At 35.1% G+C, this 24,699-nt stretch overlaps 1 protein-coding gene across 1 annotated transcript; it reads right to left on the bottom strand.

Annotated features, from left to right (window-relative positions):
* Positions 1–1,028: 1,028 nt before the first annotated feature.
* LOC129273019 (uncharacterized protein T16H12.9-like) lies at positions 1,029–20,437 on the bottom strand. Its single transcript, XM_054910081.2, has 7 exons — positions 20,158–20,437; positions 10,766–10,916; positions 9,421–9,458; positions 8,464–8,619; positions 7,747–7,906; positions 5,906–6,076; positions 1,029–3,925 (listed from the first exon to the last, which is right to left on the bottom strand). Exons 1-7 carry the CDS (start codon positions 20,368–20,370, stop codon positions 3,729–3,731), a joined length of 1,086 nt encoding a protein of 361 aa, XP_054766056.1. The 5' UTR covers positions 20,371–20,437; the 3' UTR covers positions 1,029–3,728.
* Between the last annotated feature and the right edge of the window lie 4,262 nt (positions 20,438–24,699).

Raw genomic sequence — 24,699 nt, 5'->3', positions numbered from 1 at the left:
GTCGAATCAAGAGGTCACCGCCCCTGCCTGGTATAGCTGTATTTTTCGTTCCGTGTCTCTATTACAAATGTCACGGTATTACTTCAAATCTCTCTCTCTCTCCCTCCCCCTCTTTCTTTCTTTCTTTCTTTTTCTCTCTCCCTCCCCCCCCCTATCTCTCTCTCTTACTATCTGTGCATCTATCCAGCAATATATCGGTCCTAGGATTCAATTCGCATCGATGGATCTCTCTTCTCGCTTTCATTTTTTTTGCATCTCACTCTCATCTTTTTATTTTCTTGTAATCTATTTGCCTCATCTGTCTCCATTTTCGATTTCTTTTTTTTAGTCTCTTTTCTCCTTTCCACTCCCCTTCCTTTAAAGGGGAAGTTTACCCTGAAGAAAAGTTTAATGTATAAATAGCAGAAAAGGAAATAAAAAATATTGGGGAAGGTTTGAGGAAAATCCATTAAAGATTAAGAAAGTTATTAGAATATAAAGTTTAGGTTGTGTGACGTCATAAACGAGCAGCTGCCCCATTATGTTATGTAATATAAAAAGCATAAATTTCATTTTTATTAACGGTTCGTGGTGACTTATTTTTGTTTTCTTTTTAGAAAAGACTGAAATGATTTGTCTATTGATATACTGAATGTACAGTAAAACCATTTTCAATTTTTTGAGAAAATGACATTTCATTGATTTTGTTTTACCATATGGTGTGTAGGAAAGCTGCTCGCATATGACGTCACAAATCAAATAATTGATCTTTAATGGATTTTTATCACACCTTCGGCAATATCTATTATTGTTTTTTCTGATATTTCTAGAATAAACTTTTTGTTAGGGTAAATTTCCCCTTTAACCCTTCACTCTGAAGGAAGGAATAGAATGACTTACATGTATCTCAAACATTTCCCCACTCCTCACTGCCAACCTACAGGCAAAGTTAATTTAAAAAAATGGATATACCCCAAAACAATATAGAATAAAACAACGTGCAATGAAATAGAAAAAATGAGCAAATATGCATATTCATATTTTTTTTTACCTTTGTCATTTTTATTTCAATAAGTTAGAATCTCCCCTCTCCCTCCATGTTACCATTCTTGCAGTAAACGTGGAAGCAGGAACGCCAAATACGCCCCGGCACATACATACTATAATTGTGTTCAATAAATAACTTTTTTATTCATGGCAAGAAAATTTTGAAACGCTTGCACTGTAAAATTTACATTCAATAAATAAATAGTGTGAATGGCATACATAAATACGAATACAATGTACATTACAAAAAACCTGTCGCAAAAATTCAGAATAAATACCGATGTATTTCGAACTAAAATCTTCCCTGTTTTATCCGATTAAAAGGTGTTTTTTAAGCACGACCTGAATACAATATCGGTTTGGTAACTCGAGCATAATGAATACATTAACTCACATAAACAATAAATCGAAGAGAGTAAACATCTAAGTTTAATCATTATGTTTCAATAACGTTGACTTTCTATTGTATAGAACTCGTTTACGAGAAATGAAAGATAAAGCTAAAAGCCAAGCCGGTTCCAAAGTAACGCTTATTCATTATGAATGACGTAGGTTGTAGGTTGATATAATTATATGATGAGAGTGTATGAACAAGCTTTTGATATGAATATAATACGGAATCTTCAAAATCATTAGCATTTAATTGAAAGAAAATCTGACATAAGATACGAGATTATTCACCAATCATTTTAAAATAAATCATATTTGATACTGTTCTGCTTTTAAATTTAACCTAAATAGCTTTGTTGTGTTTCTGATGCGAAATGCCTTCTGTCGGGAATAGCAGAAATCGCATGAAGTACTTCCAGTATATATTCTATTGCCTGACACAATTTTGTCAGAGTGGATACAAAGTTATAATTGAAAAGTGGTTGCATATTGGCATTGCACATAAATGTTTATCATAAATTAAATTGTTGATCGAAGAAAAGCAACAGTCACATACCCGTCTTCTATCAATCAAATTTGACCATCATTTCATCTAAGAAGATACGAATTTATTAACATTGTCTATTTTGGAAAATAACATTTAAAATGGTTATCGCAATATTATTTTGTTCTTCAAGTTATGAATCCAACCAATCTAATCAATTTGCTCACAAATACTGTTACCATTATGGTACACGGTATTGGCGACGACGACGACGATGATGATAGTAATGATGATGATGATGATGATGGTGGTGGTGGTGATGATGACGATGATGATGATGATGGTGGTGGTGGTGCTGGTGATGATATGATGATGATGTTGATGATGATGAGATGATGAGGATGATGATGATGATGGAGAATACAAAAAACGGACAAAAGATAAAGGAAGGGCAGAAGAAAAAGAAGGAAAACTAGAAAACGTATAAAATGACAAATACGATAAAATTAATATCAAGAAGGATGGAGAAAAATAGATAGAAAATGGAAATAAGGGAGAATGAGCAATACGTATAATTTGAATGAAAGAGTATCAGGATTTCTGAATTCGGTCACAAGATAAAATAGTAAGAAAATATCAATAATGCCAAAAATGAACAGAAATGAAGCATAGAAACCCCTAAATGCTAGCTATTCAAGTGAAACTGAAAAGGCAGATATGCTAAATATTTATTTGAATTGAATTAAGTGTTATTTTGAAATAACAATCATAAGCTTACAATCATACATCTATCTTTTCCGAGAACTGGCTCTCAAATATTAATACATACATATAGCACTGGAAACAATGAAAGACTCGACTTTCAACTCAACCAGATATCCATATCAAAATTACCAGAAAGAATAGATTAATGACTGTCGTGTTAACGGGCCGGTGGGTTTAATCATCTGTTATGATTTTAAATTATATACTGTTTACATATAAACACTTCTGCTTATACAAACGGAAGTCATTACTTATTTGGATAGTCTTGGGTTAGTAAAAACACCTGTATCTAAAGATTATTGATTCTCAGAGATGATAAAAAAGTCAAATCTCTATGGTAGCAACATGTCAGGGTGGTCGAAATTGCTACTTAAATATTCCCTTATCCTAAAAATAAATAGAAAAGAATATCAACTCAATTCTTGCGACGTAAAAACATGAATAGGAATGCAGTGGATAACTTTGACCCTCGTCAGTTGGTCGCATAAATATTGTGCATTGTGAAAAGGCTAATAATTATGATTCATTGTATGTTTAGGCTTATTTTGTTGACACCCCCATGAATTATTTTGGCAAGAAAACAGACAACCTGAATTGGGGTTAAATTGTGCTTAATACACATTGTGCGTAGCACACCTTTTACATTATGGATAGTCAAATCATCCCGATGAATTATTTTGGCAAGAAAACAGAAAACCTGAATTTTGGTAAATTGTGACTTTACATCGTTTACATATTCATGCTGTGTTAACATATAAAGGCATGTGCGACTTGCTCGTCCGCTTATTTTCATATCAGCTACGTGCATAAGTCAAGTGTGCTGTTTAATTCAACTCTGAAATATTTGACATCACCAAAAACATTAATTGCTTTTTAAAAATCTCATACAAGTATTACACGCATTCTTTAAATAACATTTTCATCAATAATCATTATATACATCAGTCTTTCGATTTATTCATTTTTTATATAAATAACGGTGAAGAGTATCAAAAATAAACTGGAATGCTTTCAAAACAAAATGGCGGGCATGATGATAAAGTGTGTGCGTAGAATCCATTGGTTATGATCCAACCAGCGCCGCTGCTAAGTGTGATTGTGGATTTAACTCACACTCGCACCCGACGCGCACACTTCTCGTTACCACTTCCCAATGTTCGACGTACCGCCGTCCGCCCGTCGCACTCCTTTGGGGCGCGCACTCATCCGTTCTTCTGAGCATGCTCAGTTCAAAAGTTCGATCTGCGCATCTTCCAGTACCTGGAATGCATTGAAAAAGAAAAAAGTTTTTTTTTAATACAAAATTTAAGTAAGTCTCATTAATAATATACTACAAACCATTTGCCGATTTGGGGAAGTAGGCTTAACCCAGAGCAGAATTGTACTCAGTCTATTATTGGGGAGACAATCATTGAATCCAACGCATTATCAGCGCAAAAAAAAGAAAGAAAAGAAGAATTAATCATAAAAGCACCCGCAGCGATTCATTGTGCACGGAATTAAAGACGTGTACAAACACAGAAATACGTTGCAATATGTAATGTCTTTGAAGGTTACAAATGTAGTGACAGTAAATCACAGATCTGACAGATACTCAGCTGACCTTTATATATGATTTTGCACTCTCTTTGGAAAATGGTATGATTAGAATACTATACATTGAAATTGTTCCCTGAAATTTCACTCAAGTTCCATTCTGCTGGAAAGGTAAAAAAGAGTATGTATATGGATCTGATTTTTGTCTCATAAAGATATAAATTTGCAGATCATATCCTATAAAGGCCTGTCATCTCACAGTAGGCCTGAATTCAAACTCTTAAATCAATATGTCTCAAAATGATATTATTTTCCTGAATCCGGTTTGTCTAAACAATAATGCTAAATCAGTTCGTCTATGCCTTCAATAGTTGGAGAAAAGATGGTGTTTGATTTATTCATCTTGCATACAATGCCCATATTCATATCTTATTCTGCTTGATTTCATTCCTGATCTCATTACAAGCTTTCACAAGAGAAATGGAAGGTGTCGAGGAGGTCTCGATGGGATTGGTAGTGATGAAAGATACTAATGATATCATTCCGGCTATTAAACTGGCCCTTCTCAAAACCAATCTTCACGCATGACTGAGCACGCATCTTCGATCTCCCCCCGTCAGATGCGAATCTGCTATCGGAGGTAGCGTTTTATACCTCCACGATGGAACCTCAAAACATTGTTATTAATATAAGACTGCAATATCGCAAAGCAAAGGAAGTGATAACCCTTTATTAAATAGGTGTCCAATGCGAGTGATCCCATACACGCAGAATGCTCTTGCACTTTTCTGTTGATTTTATTTTTGATATTTTTAATCAATATAACAATAATACAAGCAAATAGAAATAATAATGATGCGTTTGTTATGTTTTGTAGTATCTTTGGAGTATACTATTATGTTGCGCTGCTCCACGACTGTTCACCTATGCCGATCGAGATGGAGAGGAAACGAACAAGAAGGAAAGGAAAGATTCCTATCCCCCGTGTGGAATAGACGCCTGCCTTTTTAGTGGGCATAAATATTTGTACCCAGACGGTTTCTGTATATCTAGAGTTTAATAACCCTAACAGATGCGGTAATACAACGTGAATGTCTTGTTCGAGATGAGATGATATTACAATCATCCCATTCTCGATCGCCTCCGTCCGACTTGGATATAACTCCAGAAAATACATTCCTTCCGTGCCGGTAATGTAAATGATTTTTTCTGCATTGGATCTGACACCGCTAAAAACATCTATCTTCTAGACTAAGTGCCAACCCTACCCATCTCGCTCTGTATGCTCTAGTTAAGGTAATGGGGAAGATTATAAGGAATATTTAGCTTACGATTTCCCGTCAAATCCCATAGGGTATACAAGCTTTCTTTTTTTTAACGAATCAATCAAAATGAATTCTTGCGTGGCGTATTTAATCACGTGATCATTCATAAAATTAATGCACATTCAGTGATTAGTCTAACATTAGTTTCATTTCAAACTTGTTGCAAATCTGGACACATATACTATTCAAATGGCATTTTCGGATCCCAATTATTCCATATCAGACACAGATCATATTAATTCAAACACTTCTCTATGGGGATATACCAATCGGACAAGGGGGGGGGGGTGAGATACATATTTAATGATCTCCCATATCAATAACCCATAATCAGCTGGATGTCCGTCCCCTTGGCGCTAGATAATAGACATATTCTCACCTAATAGACAGCCCGCTGTCGCCTGTTGAGGGTCGCAGACAACTTCGTTAAGATACCGCGGGAAATAATTATCTGGTAGTTCTGTTGTCATCATGCATGCTCCGCAAAGACGCAGAAACCCGTCATCATTTGGTTCTCCCATATTTTCACAGTATCCAATAGTACTCTCACCTATACGGTCAAATGAAAGATAGATCGGGGGCGAAGGTTAAAATCACACGTCTTCTTCAATATACGGTAATGATACAACGTGTCTTTCCTGATTATATTATGATCTGGATAATGGCTTTTTAATTCATTTGTCCACCATGACACTAAGTTGGCTTTAATAGAAGTAGAAAATCAGAGATAAATGTCAATAAAACAGGCTGGTGAAGATTCATCAAAGATATACAAAGCTGTACTTATAGATTTTATTGCATATTCTGTGACATTATATACGAGTGCCCTTTATGTCATATACCTGGTATATATATATATATATCATATACCTGGTATATATATATATATATATATATAATCTTTTGAATGGTTAACATTATGTTGATTGCAAAGAAGCGTGTACGATATGATGTGACAATATGATATATTAAATGCAAATGTAAAATCGTTTTCAATTTTCTGAGGAAAAAGCAGTTCGTGTAATTTAAATGACATGTCATAAGGGGGCTCTAATTTTTTATTTTTTGTTTCACTTGCAACAAACTTTCATTAATCGTCCTTATAGCGATATAAAATACTCTCGGGTCTTTTTATCAGAGCGAGGATTCAAACTCACAACCTTACGATCAGGAGTCCAATGCTCTAACCACTAGACCACACTACTCTACTTGATGTAGGTATGAATATTTAATGATCAAGCAGGCGTTCATCACACGGGGGGGGGGGGAGATATCATCGAAAAAATGAGAATGAATGGTCCCCATGGCCCATAGTTGCTTGTTATTTATTAGTACCAGAGTACAGTTCTTTTTTTTTCTAAATCAAATATCTTCGTAAAACAACTTCGTAAATATAGTTCTTTTTTATTCTATTTTAATCCTGATTGCGAAAATGTGAAGCACAATAACTACAAGTTTAAACTACCAAGTCGTTCTTCCCAGGCACATATTTATTGATATGTGGGTAATCAGTACCTTGGAGAATTATTGGCCTACGGCTAAAATACGCCACTTGTCAAATCGTATCACAAACCAATTTTCTAACCACATGGCCGGATACAGCCTCTAATAACCATCATATCATGGACCCTACTGCTATCGTGGTTGTCGTATTATTCACATCGTTCGCTACAGCCATTGCTTGACGCACCGTCAAGTCAGATAAAGTAGCGCAACGCAGGTACCCGCGTCACAAATATGAAGCGTAAGTCCGAATGTTTAAAAAGAATGAAATCAATTAGAATACCTTCAACAGTAATATTTTGCTTTCAAAAATGTCTTACTTTTTACCCATTTGTAAAAACCAAAATATGGCGCCATTTTGATTGCGATATACAGCGCAGCTGTCCGTTCGAAATAGAGTGATGAAAGTAAATTTAACCCCTTAACAAGCTCAAATGTGTTAGATTGCACTGTTTTAAAATCCATTGGCTAATCATCACACTGAATTTAAAGGTAATCAATACCCTGTGTTAGATTTATCAAACTCTGTGGATTCTGGTTTAGTATACATACATGCGCTAATGTTTTAACAAAATTAATTTCTATGTATGATACGCCAAAGAACGCATTGCGAAATTACGCATGATCACTATATCAATCAAACGGCACCTCGATAAGCTTTGGCTCAAAACAACCTCTGGCACAGAAGAAACTTAGCAGGTAACGTAAATCACTGACCTACTGAGTTTCGTATCGATCTGGTCGATCTTCTTTGCTGTGGTGTGACGTATGAGTTGTGTAATTGTTCCTGAAGTTCTTGGGGTAAAGATGGGTGGGAGCCTTCGTGTAAAACCGATTCTACATCCCTCTTTCTTAATCTTCTGCTGCTTTTTGATGTCTGTCGATATGAAAGCAAGATAATTGAACGTACTTATGCTCATGGTGAGAGCGACAATGAATAATGATTATAATATCAATGAAAATTTGGCGTGATTGTAGTGATGAAAACAATGATACTGATCATGATATGATAGAATCATTGTCATGATAAATTAATGTGAACGGAGAACCCACTGCAGACAGAACTCAAACGCATGTCTTATTCGTTGAAAATCAGATTGTGTTCGATCCTTGGAATTATGTTTAATCGCAACTCATTCTGCAACGATACCCTCAAGGGTAAACAATGGAATCAAAGCAGATTTAGAAAATTGTAAGACAACTGCATACCAGAGAACACAATTTCATTAGATTTCATAAAGTATTTATAAAAACATATTAGCCAACATCCAGTTAAATAATCTTAAAGGCACATTATTTCTACAAAAGAAACTATTCTAGCTGCTACACTACTAAACGATATCATGTGTATATATCGAGCCATCACATAATTAATTACAGTTATTTTGATACCAAGAATCTAGCTGTTAACGATTTGATGTGTTCAAAACGTACCTTGTTTGAAGCGAAGTAAAGTAAATTTGGGAAATTTAGGGGACTGTTGTCCATATAGAGTGTGTTTGCCCCTGCTGCTTGTAACATTTCTTGTAGAGCATCAGTAGTTTGTCTTCTACACCTAGTACGACTTCTCTTTATTCTATGCAAGGCACCCTGGGAGAGAAAAGGAAAGCAAGAGAGAGGAAGAGAGAGACGGGGGAAATAGAGGGGAGGGGGCAAGAGAGAGAATTTAAAATTTAACTTGTTTTATTCATTTCTTCAATATACATGATGGACAAAGCAAGTGGAACGCCTCCAGCAGTCTCGCCTGCATTTCAAAACCAACTGAGATGGATAGCATTTCAATTCACAAAAAACGCCATTCATAATTATCATAGAAAATATAATTTCATTGACCCTAAATGGCATTTGAACTTGATCATGTGACCTAAAACTCCTGCAAATTGATCAAGGAGACTTGATAACCATTTCGTCCAGGTTTCTTGCAATAGATCCATTTACTTAACATTGGTTTAATAAGATTTCATTGTTGATATACCACAACATGCTAAAAATTCATTGAACCTAAATGACCTTTGACCTTGATTGTGTGACCTGAAATTCGCGAAAATAATAATTGATACTTCATTACCCTTATGTCCAAGTTTCATGAGGGAGATTCATAACATTTCAAAGGTATGATGACATTTTTATTTTTAAAAATAAACAAACTAATAACCAAGAAACTTCATAAAATAATCGCATGACAGTTATACATGTACACCGTATCATTTCTTGAAAAATACAGAATAAACAAAGAATTAGGGATGTACTGGACGTCATTGATATTTCAGTTATTTTGATAACCTTTTTTTTTTCTTTGATAATTATTCCTACACTTATGAATTATATCAATAAACCATTATTATTTAAATTAACAGTGTATAAGTGGATCAAATAAAATGAAATACTTACATTTTCATTTTCATATATTTCCTGTTCATCGTCAGTACCTGTACAGAGAAAGTGAAAATAACACATATTTTTCAAATATTGCAAATGATTTTTCATGTAGTAAAAGAAAAAATTGAAGAACCGAAAAAAGTTGTAGAGAGCAGGAAAAAGGCACAAAATAATATAAAAATAGTAAATGCTAATTTCCCTTGTATTAGTTGTAATTTAAATGAAAAGGAGAAAATTGCGTCAGCTTGTAGGCGCCCCCTAACAAAACATCACGGCGCCGCCCCTGCATGTTAAATGTAACATAGCATAACCATTGAGATATTGAACCGTACGTTTGGGTTTTTTTTTGCACCCATGATGCTAAGTGTGGTATCTTTTTCACATTCAGCTACATGCTTTGGCAATCATCAGGTCCCCAAGAGCTGGGTGAGAAACGGTGTAGTGATGGTTAATCCAGCCATGTCTCTGCAGCACCGCATTCTCATCATCTCTTAATCATCGCTTGGCCTGTTTTCCAGGCCTATATATAGCGGAAGATGCGATTGTCTCGTTATAATATCCCCATCAAAACATTATCACCAATAAAGAAAAATGTATTTTTACCTTTCCAGGAGGGTGAAGGCGTTTTTTGGGGGAAGTGCGACATATTGATGGAATAATTTATTAAAAAGTGTCATGTTTTATTTTCGTGTACTCGATAACCACTTTTACAAAACGAATATGCAAGGCCCTAAACCGTTTCGCCATCACCTGCACTGGGATTAAAAAACAGAACTTACTGGACTATGGCCGAGCTGCGAGCTAGTTGCTCAAATCACATTAAATCTCATTCTTATTAAAAAAATGAATAAATAAATAATGAATATCAATTTATTATCAACACACACCTTTAGTGTGTATCATGTTAATTACAATGATTTAAGTCACATAAATTTCACTCACAGTTTGTCGAAAAGGGATGAATAAGTATGAGATCTCGTTTTTAGCACATGTTCCAATGGTTCTGAACTCATGAATAATTTTACGAACGGCTTTGTTATCCCATGGTGAACCCAAAGAGTTTGAAATAGATGGAGAACGTTGCAACCCATTCCCTTTGAAGTCATGTTTGATGCCGCAAGAATGAAACATACTAGGTGTATGCTTCTTGCATTTTTAAGTGTAGATTGTAGACAAAATATCCATGCCAGGCTTCAAATTTACTGCCCAGTTACAAAAGCAATATGCCTTTTAATAAAAGTTACTTTCGTTTCCTTTGGTCTTTCTAGAAATACGATTTGAAACTACTCGACTGGCCAAGTTTTGTCCAGTGCATCTGTGTATTATTTGTTTTACTTCTTTAGAAATGGAACCTTACCTGTACTATTTGTTGGAGGCACGGAATCAAGGAGTGTGTGTAGGGATGCTGGTTGGTGGTGTGATGGTGGGGGTACGGATGGAAGGCTTGCTGAATGCACCCATCTCATAAAGTACTGAAGTAAAATACCCGATAGTAACGTCGCATAAATCTGGAAGGATAGGAATTAATATGAAATATAAAACATAAAACAACTTTATAAATTTCGGTTATTTTGGACAATGATATGCTCATGCTCATGCAACATCGGCGAAACCGACCCAAGACCGACCAAATCTATTCCGGTTATTCCCAATTACACATCTGTCGGTTTTGTGTCTGTTTCGTAGGTGCATGTGTATATATATATATATATATATATATATTTATGTATGTATATATTTATAATCTCTATCGCATATATATATATTTATAATCTCTATCGTATAATATATTATCTAATTCTAATACGATGAAAATATTATTATGGGGATGTTAGCATCGTAGTTAGTATTTAGCTAATACCTTGATAATATACATATATTTTGTGTTCAATTTTCCCACATTCTCATCAAAAATAAGTTATAATGAACAATGGTAGATTACAATTGGTTTAATAGCACTGCATGCAGTACGTCAGTATCAGTGGTCCCCCATATATTCGTCAGGAAATTAATTATTTGTCGATGAGAAAGCCGCGGCATTCGCAACAATATATATGCCCTAGGGCTACCCTGTACAGAAAAATAGAGAATGGCAACATCAAATTATTATTAAGATGAAAAAAAAAACACCTTAGGGAAACAGGGTTTGAAATTTATTTGGATTAAGGGTTTGGCGATCCAGGCCCATGCTTTTATGCTATACTATTAGTTTGAAGTGACGCCGGCGACCATTTAGGCAACAGGTTGCCTTTGAATAGAAAAAAATCGTTAATCTGAGTTTCACTGAAGCTCAACACCGGCCTACTCGCGATTAATCAACCCATTGTTCTATACTTAATCATAAATTTGTAGGTTCATATCTGAACCCCACATCGATAGTCTCCCAAAACCCTCCCCTATTCTTAAAGGGGAAACAGTCTGGTTACACTGTTTGTTTACCGTATAATGACGCAAGATGTTTTTGGTGTCGTCATAATTTGCTTTGAGCCGACTACAGACCCTTCGGGCGACTGAAACGAACAATGGTGCAAATTAATTTACAAAATTGCGTTTTTTATATTGTGTGTTTGACATATTCCATTCCGATTCTTCTCCCTGTGCTATTGTGTTGTATATTCCTCTATTTTATTATCAATTAACCTTTTACCTTTCATATCCAATGCAAAAAGGCGTAGACAAGATGTATTTTGAAATACTGCAATTGAAGATGATAATAATGTTTGTTGACTTAATCACATAAGAGGTGAGAAATTTCTATATACCAAAGAATAGATATTTTGAAATGTTTCTATGTGGCATATATTTCTTAATTCTTCAGAACAGACAATTGATGTTCCGTTGATTATTTTTTCCCCTTTTCACGATTTTTGTTTTCTTAAGTCCAAACTCACTTAATACATAAGTAGCACATGCACAAAGAAATTGTAATTTAAATTGATACACACTTCAAAGAAAATAATCTATAAATGTGTATGTATTAGTGACTTTATATCTATACAAATTATTCAATTTTTGTTATTATATGTTCGTTCACCAAATTACGCTTAAAAACATATATTCTCTCGGGTTGTTGTTTATTTTTGTTATAAATTTTTGTCGAACCTTATCCACAACTTACAAAACACTTACAAATGAAAATAGGGAATATACCAAAAACATGTAGTGTAAAATGGAAGCGGTAAAATCTTTTACAGTTTAGTTTTAATCCATCATCATTTATGAATAATTTTCAACTCCTACGCACTCCTTCACTACTCATACAAATAATTCACGAAAAACATGTGTATACATCCCAGCTATTAAAGGTCGATAAATATAAATCGAGGTAAACATAATTATTACAAATGTCACCCGGTAATGCGTACATTGCTATTAATTTTCCACTTTCCCGTTTTTCAATTCTACCATGTGAAGAATATGAGTTTTATTGGTACGCTAGTACAATGTGACGTCACACTCGTATACTCCTAGCAATTTATGACAATCTATTTTCTCACTGAGTCGGTGCATTATTTCTTCTGACTTCACTGAATTATTACAATCAGGATTATCAAGATCGACATAAAAATAAATTTAGAACGCCTCTCCAGGGACTCTATAAATACCAGGTATGTGCTTATTGAACATGTGTACCTAATATGAATTTCATTTGGATTTACTGCAAATTAAATGATCACTATTTGTATATATACTAATTTTAGATTGGATATATAGACTCTCATTTTAGCTGGTTTAGTGATAAAGCATGAATTTATAACCAAATGAATTGCATAGCCTAATTAAGTGACATTTGAGTATTTCTAAATCAATTTACAAAAGATCTTTTTTTGGGGGGGACACCACATCAAACGCCATTTTTTAGAAAATGAGCAAAAAAGAGAAGAACAAATAATGTTCTGTTAAAATGAAATGGGTAGCTTTACGTTTTAACATCATAAACATTTTTGTGTATACACTGACCTTTCAAATACACGCAGGAGCAATTATTGAAAATGTTTAAATGGAATACTATTGGTATTTAGGCCTGTCATGCATGACTTTTAGCTTTGCTGTAGAAAAACGGTCAAGGGTCTTTGATTACCCAATTTGACTTGGCCTTTTTTAAGCAGTGTTTATCATTGATTATTTGTGAATTTTATTCTTTGTAAAATATTGACCTATGATGTTTAATTGTAATTTAAGGATTTTTATGAGGAAATAAATAGATATTGAAATTAAAATTACTATTGATATTACACCTATAATTACAATCATCATAATCTATATTAATGTAATTATAATAGCACAATCGTTTTAAACTTATTCTAATCCCTTGCAAGATTTATAGGAATTCCAATGCTTTATTACATTCAATTAGCGAATAAATTAAAACTCATCCATGAAGCGAAGGGATTAGGCAAGTGAAAGGGAAGATGAAAAGAGGAAGACATGTCTGTTTATAAAAAAAAATTCCTTCGACATGTTCGAGGTTGGAGGAAAAATTGAAAAAAAATGAGTATAATATATTGGTCTTGTGGGTGGGGATATTTCGAACATGTCAATCTGTTTTGTATTCTGCTTTCGACATACCTAATTCTCTAATTGGAATCTTCATGAATTTCATTTTATGATTTTTTCAGCTTATTTAAACGACCTGGATTTGAAAGTTCACTCTGCTCACTTGACATGTGAGTACAAAAGCAGACGAGGATAAGCTCTGCTAAGGAAGGGGGCGAAATTGAGTGAACATAGTTCGTAAAATTTAAACGGAGTGCAGATGGAATTATGGGAAAGGGGGGGGGGAATGGGAGAGGAAACATTTTTATATGAAACGTGGGAAAGAAGTTTAAAATGACATAAAACATAGAAATTGATATAGTAGGCTAGACAAAGAAAAGATAGATAGGAAGAATGGAAGGAAGAGGGAATAAAGAAGACATGGAAGAAATAACGTGTAGAAGAGAGAAAGATGTTTTATATATGTAATAAATTTATTAATTGAACGTGTTAGTAGTCGTAGTATTCATTAATTTTTTATTTGTTTATTTATTTTTTCATTCATGTTTTATTTAATACAAGTAATGAAATTGTGTTCTTTAGTAGTTGTTGTACTGATGTAATAGTAGTAGCATCAGTAACAGAGATAGTAATGGTTGTTATTGATGATATTGTTTTTGCTTTGGGGGTGATGGTATTGGTTGGAGTAATAAGTTCCAATGTGTGTTTTTAAGTATGCCTCTCAACCCCGCCCCGAGATAACATTGAAATATTACCAAGGGTAAACGCGAAAATCGGGTTCGTGACTCGAACGTCTGAAGCATAAAGATCGACCTTTAAATGCTCGTATTTTCATCGTTTATTGATTAAAGGCTTATCAAACAATATATTTCCAGTTTCAGTTAACCGACAGTTCAATCACCATGATACATGACTTCACTGGAATTTTTTTTACATGTTACTTAATATCACTATTTCTAAAGGAGTATTCGATTATTCATATTTTTTTCCTTTGGAAGCATCTTCAGTTAAAAACTCTAACGTTGTATAAGATCAACCATTCAATGACATTAAGGTTATAAAGATACGCAATAATATATTGACTATGTACATTTTCGAGCATACATCTGGAGTTAAAACACCAATAGTGTATAACATCAACCATTCCATGACATTAAGGTTATAAAGATACACAATAATATATTAACTATGCACTTATGTAATTTTAGGGCATGCATCTTGAGTCACAAACACCAACATTGTATAATATCAACCATTACATGACTTTTAAAGTTACAAAGACACGCACTAATCTATTCATTTCACACTTATAATTTTTCCAGCATGCATCTTGAGTTTAAAATACCTACAATGTATAATATCAACCATTGCATGATATTAAGGTTATAATATAAATATACGCCATGATCTATTGACTATGCGCTTATATGAATCATCTCTTCCGGAGGAGTGTACACCGCTGTCGATTATGATTTAAACTCTAATTGAATGGAGATGCCATCGCCAGGTAAAGGCCTTTTAATTAATTGCAGAGATAGCGATGATAATCATGCAAGGAAACATAAAAGACCTTGCTTTCTAATCAAACCTGTTTATAGAGACCTTGCGAATCACCCATCCGTTGATACTGGTCACTATAAAAAGCTATCCTTTCATGCCTTGTTCGAGGGATTCCCTTCCGGTAAATTTTGGCGCCATTAAGTACGTATCGATAACACGTGTCATTTACAACGTACGAACATGACAAAAAAGCTCTCACTGTTAATGTTTTAAATAAGATACATGTAAAATTTACGCTTCCTTCTGGCGCATTAATAATGTAGTTATAATAATTATAATAATATGATTTTAAGTTTGCATTAATTTCAAATGATCGTAAAGAGTATTCTACTGTTTGTCATGCGCAATGAAAGCTCAAATTATTACCAATGTTTATTTGCAGCTGTATAACAAGAACTAATAGCCATGGAATGCTATTTAAAGGCATGTGGTTATTTCAAGAACTCTATGATACCTTCAAATTTCTCTTTGGCAGTGAAATGCTAAAACCCGGATTCGTTGGCTGTCTTGTCTTAAGCTTATAACTAATCAAAAGAACTCTTAGATGCAACGTTAAACGTTTTTCGAGTACGCTTAGGTAGTGGAGATTAGGGAATCTTTAATTGCATGAACATGCCATTATTTAATGAAGAAATGGTTGATATTTCTTCTTAAATGTATCATACTTTTCCGTTACCCGAATATGAGATGAAGTTTTCACAATTTCAAAACTATTCCCAGATTTGGAACATTATGGATTAAATTCAAAACATCTATTCAAAGCATCAACATCCTACAAGTGGTAGCAGTTAGGTGAGAGTAAATGTCAGGTACATCAGTCATCTCGTAGGCACATTGCCAGTATTTGGGGTTTAAAATCATCTTAAACCGACGCATACAACCGACCCCATTCGACAAGGCGTGTGATATTACATTGACACGCCACTGCGAAAAAGATTGAGCCCAAATATTAATCGGATACGCCTGCAAGACGAAGTTAGCCCCAGTTTCCACGTGTACAACACGTATGAATGTAGACATAACAAATATCAGCTCTTTTGTGAAGAAAAAAATATTTCTGAAGCATGAAGAATGTGGAAAAAAGGGCGAAATATCTCTGTGAGATTATAAACAGAATTATATTTCAATAGCAAATGTTTCTATTTTTAGAGGCATTTAGAAAATGCTGTTTGTTAGACAAGGTCGCGAGCCAAGAGGAATACGGGATGCGATGCTAGTTATCTCTCCCCCTCTCTTTCTCCTGATTTCTAGTATTAGTGCCTGCCGGCATGTCGTTGCCTCTGTCTTGGCCACTTTTTTGTATGAAAACACACTCTCACCCTCACCCGCAACGTCTCTCGCACACATTGAAACGTATTGGCCCTTTTCTGTATAAACACACACGCTCATTAAACCTACCCCCACACCCTCCTTCAAACACACTGCTTCGTATTTGCCTCTTTATACGTGAACATACACATACACTCTCCCAACCCACACCGCTCTGACGCAAATCATCTATGTATTGTCCTCATTCTGTATCAGCGAACACACACTCACAACTCTCCCCTCTCCCACATCCACCCTCTCACACATTGCCTTTTATTGTTTTTCCCCCTGTATGAGCACACATGCTCACCCAACGCACACCCTCCTTGTCACATATTACCTACATGCTGTCCTTTTCTTTCTATACGAACACATACACTTACATTCTCTCACCCACCATACACCCACCCTCTCACACATTGTCTCGCAATGGCTGCTTTGTGTACGAATACACGTGCTCACACACGCTCACGCACCCCACACCATCCAGGGCACAACGTCATCCCTCTGTTGTCCTCTTTCTCTCTGAACATATATACTCACCCACCCCACACCCACCCTCACGCACATTACCTCATCTCTGCCCTATTTGTTTAAACATGTGCACTCCCATATTCTCAACACCCGACACCCTCCCTCACACACACTACCTATGCCGTAGCTTCTGCCCTGGGTCTCTTTGTATGTGAACCCACACGAACACACACGCACCCACTTTCATCAACCCCACACAACTTCCCTCACAACACATATGCACACACTTGCTAAATCCCCCACTTTCATTATCAATCCATTTTGGTTTCCCCTTCCCCTTTTTCATCTTCGAGACTTGGAAACCCTTTCCTTTTTCTCCTTCCGTTCATTCTTCCTTTATCTTTTCCCCCGACTCCTCACCGTCTTTACAAATAGATATAGAATTCATCCATGAAATTGTATTATGACCATTTGATTTCTCGTATCGCCCTTGGAAATGAAGTTTGCGAATCCTTTACTCGGTCATAACCCTTGCAATAAAGAATTGAATGGCCTGTATCAATGAAATACCGCTACGTGGTGTCCTTATTTATCATCTTCCCTATATAACCAAAGCTCACCTCAAATATTGACAATCACTTACAACTTGGTTGAACCCTAGAAGAGTGCATATTAAGCAATGTGTCATCACTATCCACATACACACAAACACACACGCTTCACCATCACCCACAAGAAGATGGTATAGTCAATAATATAGTCCTCGGCGATATTAATATCGTCAGGAACGCGATCGGCACGCCGCTCTGTACATCATGTTTTTCGTAATGTATAGAGGCATTTCATGTTGTATCAATTTGGTATTAATATCAATTTAAAAAATTCATAGGCGTAATACTTTACTGAAAATAGTGAGCTCAATAAATATCGATTTGTAAGATCCGATTGAGAGCCATTCTCAAAATGATGTGTACCGAAAAGATTAAGTCAGTCTCATATCATCAATTTGTCAAGAAAATTGTCAATTTGGAATAAAAATTTGTTCCATGCATGAATAGTTTGATTTTTTTTTTAATAGATGAAGTATAGCTAAATTTACAGTAGTGTTTGCTCACTAAACATTCCTTAAATTTCAAATTTGCGTCCTCACGAGATATTTTATGACTCATAAATCCTATTTTGTTTTCATTAAAAAAATATACAATTTGCCAGTTGTAATCCATTACAACTTACATGACATTATGGATACTGCTTTCTAGTTATTTTTCATGTATTTTTTTTATTAAAGATAAATTAACACATTTCTAATTAACTAATATTTCAAAAAAATACAAGTAAAAAATCTACGACTCGTGGAAATATCCAGTGAGCAAACACAAATGCATAACCAATTAATTATCAATTGTCAAATAAGACCATTTCTTTTCTTATTGATTTATAGAGTGATGAAATATTAATCTAATTTCGCCGCTCTTGACTTTTGCATTGGCAAAGGATATGACTTATATGTGTTATTCAAATTCAAATTGGAGACTTAGTTGAAAATTAAGCGAAACATTTGTGTATAATCATAAGCCAGGCAAATTATATGAAAGGAGGTCCTATCATGATTTGCAATATACTATTTTCGGCCAAATTTGCCACCAATCGAGGTTGCGTGAAAGGCCTTCTCCTGTGGTAATTAACGGCAGTCATGGCCGTTTAAGCGCAGCGTAACTGGATGCCCAATGACACAAAACATGGTCTCAGGTGGGAGAACTCCACATGTTGCTGACACGACTACAGTATATCTGTCGACGATAATTTGTCATATTGCAGTTATTATGACGATAGATGGATGGGAGGAGAAGGAAAATGTTTAAAGGTTGATCATCATCATATGATTGACATGCTTAAACGTCACATGCCCCAAATACATAGCGGGACCTTGACCCGACGACCTTTGGGATCAGAATCGTTCCTTAAAGATCCATCGTTCGTCGCATCGTATAATCATGACTGACATTATAGGAGATGGCAAAACAAATAAAGATGGGCTCGATGTGAGCGACTAGATAGAACCTATGGCTATGCCTATTTCAAAGATATGTGAAATATATGTAGGACTACTACTTCATCTATGTCAAGTCCTGGTTTTCCCCTTACCCATGTTCCTAATATACTCCTCAGCTACTTTTGCTTCTCGTCCTACTATTGTAATATTATCTTCACTGTTTAGTGTTTACACTAATACTAGGACAACGAAGGCGACCAACTACTACTCTTTTGCTTTTATTACTTTGACTACTTCTACTAGTACTACCTCTGTTCTAATGATATCATCACCTTTACCACTACAACTACAGCTACCACCACAACTTTTACTACAACTATTAGACGTCATGGTGATTTTTTTTAAGCAGGCGAAAAAAAACCAAATTCTTAAGTAGAGGTGCATGAGCAAGGTATAATTTGACTGACGATTATGCTCAGCTGGGCTATTCAAGGATACAGATACCTGTCTGCCAAAATAAAAACTCATGATAAAAAACGGAATCAACAGTGACACACGCATTACAGTTATGACTGCAACATCGTTCAAATCGAGAGAGAGTATATTGAGCAATAAAAAAATGACAGAATTTTCTCCAAGTTCGAAAAAGCACAGAACGAGTGACCAAATCTTCGTGCAGGCGTAATTGAATACAAGCATGGGTAGTGCCTCGCAATGTTTAGCCAGGCGAATTAATGAAGCCGAAAATGTGATTAAATCATAATTACGTATTGAATTGCACTTTCGATTGGCGTGCTATACCTATCAATATACTCGTTATCTATTAAGTAATTGAATTTGAAGCTCCCCGATACCAAATACATCTCATCAGTATATATGTAAAGAGAGAGGAAATAATAAAATCGTTCGTTACTTACATGTAGATTTGAAGTGTTCATGGTTATGATGAAAATATAAATATTAGTAAATAAAATATCCCAATGTTCAGCGGAAAACAATATTGTCTGCTCCACAGTTATTTCAACGGATCCTTCATGTGACAAAACAAAAATATTAGAATAGTCTTCTTTGATGAGGTGCGATGGATGTACAATCAAGTCACATAGTCCCTGATGTGTAGATAAGTACATCAAACAAGTGTAATTGGCGCTTTTATTTCTTGAGTCTGGATATATACCAGGTCCGGCGGCGTAACATGTTTCTGATTCGCCTGAGATCAGAGTCCTTTTTTATAAAGTTGTACGACGGACGTGCGAACGGCATCGCGAAAGACACGCTTATACAGAATAGTGTGTGAGTGTGTGTTGCTTATGATGACGTATTAACGTCGACTTGCTTCTGTGATGACAGACTTAATGCCATTGGCCTACGCCAAACCCCGCCCACATTTCATTCACCTCAGCCAGCTGATGATTTACCCCCTCATTTTTTTTTTCTCTCTCTCTTACTCTGCTCCCCCGCCCCCTCTCTCCACCACCCTCAGTTTCCCCCTCTCACTAACTGCATGTAAAGTCTCACCCCTTCTCATGTTTTACCCAACATTTTGAAGATGATAGATCTGACTCACGAACCCTCCAAAAACACATAAACACCACATGATGATAGTCACACAGTACCCTTCCCCAGGAGAGTAGGAACTATAGTTTGGAGATTTCAGTCACCTTGCCTGTATACGTGCCAACTCGTAGGAATCCCCCTTCCGTCCCCCCAAGAACAGTAGCATGGCTCAAGTTTATCTTTGGATTTGTACGTCACCCAAGAAACGAGACGAGACGAGGCAGGTCCTTGTAACCTTCGGGGTAATCTCCATCGTCCGAACTATAGGGCTAGACTAGACGTCCAAGTTCAAAGAACTGCCAATACACCTGTCTTACAAAAAACACATAAATTTAGTAATAGGTAGGCCTACATGTTCTTCTGAAACATCTCTCTCGGTGGTGCCCCTCTCTCTTTTACCCCTCTCACCTTGTCTATTTTTGGTTTACCTCTACTCTTACGTTCTTATCATCTAATCATGATATTTCCATTATAATACTTAAAGAAGTTCTCTTTTTTCGTTTTGCAAAAAATCTAACTCTATTCAGCAGTCCTTTAAAGGGGACTCCTGGCTAGAAATTCTCATATCGACAAAATAAAGTAAAATTCACCAAATTTCATCAAAAGAGTTTAGCAATTTTTAGCAATGATTTATGTAAACAGTTTAATGCTCATCGTCGTGGATATTCATTAGGTGGGCTGGTGATGCCACATCCCCACTTTTCTTTTCTTATGTTATTACATGAAATTATAATCATTTCATATTTTCATACATGTGTGTATTATTATGTCTCCCTTATAATCAAACAAGTTGCTGCAATGAAAATCGAATGCATTAAATCAGTTCTCAACCAATATTAGTGTAGTATGTTTCACGATACACCATGTATCTTTCTTGGGCAAGTGTTGGTCCTGAAAAGAACCACCCAATTAGTTTTGGTGGTCCTTTTCTGGACCAACAATTGCCCAAGAAAGATACATGGTGTGCCGTGAAACCTACTACACGATTCTTCTTCGCCATGGAAACCTTCAGAAGTTAAATAAATTTATTATTATTCCTGGTGGACAAAATTTGAATAAATATAATTTCACATAGAAAATGCAATTAAGTTAAATATGAAATCATCAGTTGCTCAGTGAATATTCATGAAGACATGCATAGAACTGTTTCACCAAATAATGCAAATCTCTAATATGTCATAACTTTTTTATTCCTTGTCAGATTTTGATTAAATGTGCAGTGTTTTGTTTGTATGATTTTACTTTACCTGTTCAAATAACGATGCTCTCAGCCTGGAGTACCCCTTTGATATTTCATCATCCATATTTTATCAAGTTAATTCTACCTATCATTTCTCTTTATTATTTATCTCTCCCCTCCCCTCTCTCTTTCTCTCCCTCGCTTTCCTTTTCCTTTTCTCTTGCTTTTCCCATACCACACCTACCTCGACATAGTATTCATTTATTTTAGCATGCCAGCTATTGTGCGTTAATATTTCCACCTTTAATGAAATTCATCTCTCACTGTACTTCCGGGAGCACCGAATACCTCACTATATGCTTCAACATGCACATACACCAGCAAAAGGGCAATAAAGGAACTAGTATAGCCTCAAAATAATCTTCTTCTTTTTTGCAATATACGCCAAATTCTGGCAAATGTATTTGCCAGAGCTATTCTATGACTTGAAATCATAATTCCAACATCATCTCATGCCACGCTAGTTCTTATCTAAATATTGAAAAATATCTTTATTGGTATGAAATAATGATTTTCTGCGCGCTATTAATGGTACTTGCGAAATAAGTAAACAATTGCCCCTGTTTTTATAAAATAGTATGGTTATCGAGTATAGCATGAACATATTTTCAGGGTTTAAAGAGAAATTCCAGTATTTGCAATAAACACTGATTTCATGAGAAAGTCTATAAAACAAGGCTTAATTGTCAGTATATCATCGAGGATCTAGATCTTGTACAGTTACATAAACTGAACTTTGTGAAATCTTGAAATTTACGCTGAAAAATGTTCACACTGAAGATCACCAACACAGATAGGCACACGTGGGACAGTGTATTATTATTGCTAAAATAAAGACCCGACGGAAGTGACCGAATCCGCGCTTATTTTGCTTATTTCTCAGCAATTACACAATTTCTTCCAGAATCCTTTGGCACATATTTTTTATTCATACAAACAGACACTTGGGTGGTCATTATATTAGATTCTGTAAAAAGTCATTTTGAGATCGTTACCAAAACTGGAATTTATCTTTAAGTGAAACATCTCCTAAAATGGCTCCTGATATCATTTTTATTATGTTCGACTTAAAAGCGACTAAATCTCTTATCTCTCAGCTTCAGTATCAGTCGATTCATTTAATGTTTCATACTTCTTATACTTTGGTTAGTTTGGTATATATATATATATATATACATGTGTGCGGGGGTGCGTGTATGGGTGTGTATGTGGGTATGTATGTATGTATATATGATACGTCTTCCTCCCTTGTTGTATGTCATTTTAATGTTGATTTTGAAATTAAATCACATATCATTTGAAAGATGTATAATCAATATGACTGTCTCTTTGATAAATATCGAAAACCCTGGAAGAGATATAATATGATATCATATAGCCCGCTGTAAAATCAGAGAACGCGAAACCACGTTGTACACATGTAGATATTACTGTCTGTTGTCTCAATAAATTGCATTCAGCTAGAATGAATATTGATATTATTGGATGGCTCAGAGTGGGATACCAGAAATATCCCAAGAGTAAAGGCCAAAATCAAACTCATTTCCAATTCTTGCATTATTGGTCTTCCTTAAAATGTTTTTTTTTGTAGTACATGAAATATAGCAATCCAGTAACATTATTTGCTCCCCACAAAAGTGATTGGGAAAATAATGCTACTGACCAAAGTAAATTAATACGGTCCCTCATCACATAGTCATCCATTTTCATCATACAAATGCGATTTACATGTAGCAATGGTGACATTCAGTATCATTACAAATTGTGCACATTACAGACAGCGCGAAGTGAAAAAAAAAATGAGTTTATAAACACTCTAGAAAATGTAATCATTGTAATTGATCATCATCATTCCTCCTCCTTCGGCAGATATCTGCGTTTCATGAACTATGCTCAAATATTGCATAGGCAAACCAGACAGGCTATATGAAATGAATGTTTTCAATGCATCAATAAAGTGTTATATAGATAATGCAATATACTAAAATACAATTTTCCATGCCTATTAATATTGATTATGCCTAACATTAAGGTGTAGTACCAATACTTTTTAATTCGAGTCCGTAATCATTTTTAAGTTGTACTTTTGTATATACAGGACTCTACCCAGGGATCATAATTAATGGTCATATCTATATTTTATACACATATATATATATATATATAATTTGAGGTAGGATGTAGGATTGTTAAATCAACATGGCTACTGCCAGTTTCGTGTTTGAAGAAGCAATCATCAGGCCGTCGATATATATGTATATCCCTCCTATAAATATTCATGAGTATTCTAGATGAACGATTGGTCAATTCGCGCTTTAAGAAAACGTCTATACGTGTGTATAGTTATATTGAAATATCGTTTACCAAATATTAAATAGACACATCAAATTGTTCACTACAAAGCACATTTATAAAAAAAAAAGCGCACAAATTAAAAAACATCCTCTTGCAAAATATGATGAATTGTGGTTTGTAGATAAAAAAATACACAAGTAGAAATAAATAATTTATTTATAGCTTAATACAACATTGAACCTGTCAGAGTATTTGATCTACTTAGAGGATAAACAGGAATTGAGGAAGGAACAATAAGCGTCAAATCACGGAAGTCAAAATTTTCCACGCTGAAGTCCTGTAACATTAGATATTTTAGTGTTATTTC

This window comes from Lytechinus pictus, chromosome 12 (assembly GCF_037042905.1).
Source record: "Lytechinus pictus isolate F3 Inbred chromosome 12, Lp3.0, whole genome shotgun sequence".
In the NCBI taxonomy this organism is placed as follows: Eukaryota; Metazoa; Echinodermata; class Echinoidea; order Temnopleuroida; family Toxopneustidae; genus Lytechinus; species Lytechinus pictus.
The sequence above is the reverse complement of the archived record's forward strand: the minus strand, read 5'-3'. Positions and strand labels throughout refer to the sequence as shown.

Coding starts and splice junctions, on each gene's coding strand:
- LOC129273019 (XM_054910081.2), bottom strand. CDS start 20,370: ATGTACTTATCTACACATCAGGGACTATGTGACTTGATTGTACATCCA. Junction 10,917..20,157: donor TGAACACTTCAAATCTACAT/GTAAGTAACGAA, acceptor CTATCCTTCCAG/ATTTATGCGACGTTACTATC. Junction 6,077..7,746: donor ATCGATACGAAACTCAGTAG/GTCAGTGATTTA, acceptor TTGACCGTATAG/GTGAGAGTACTATTGGATAC.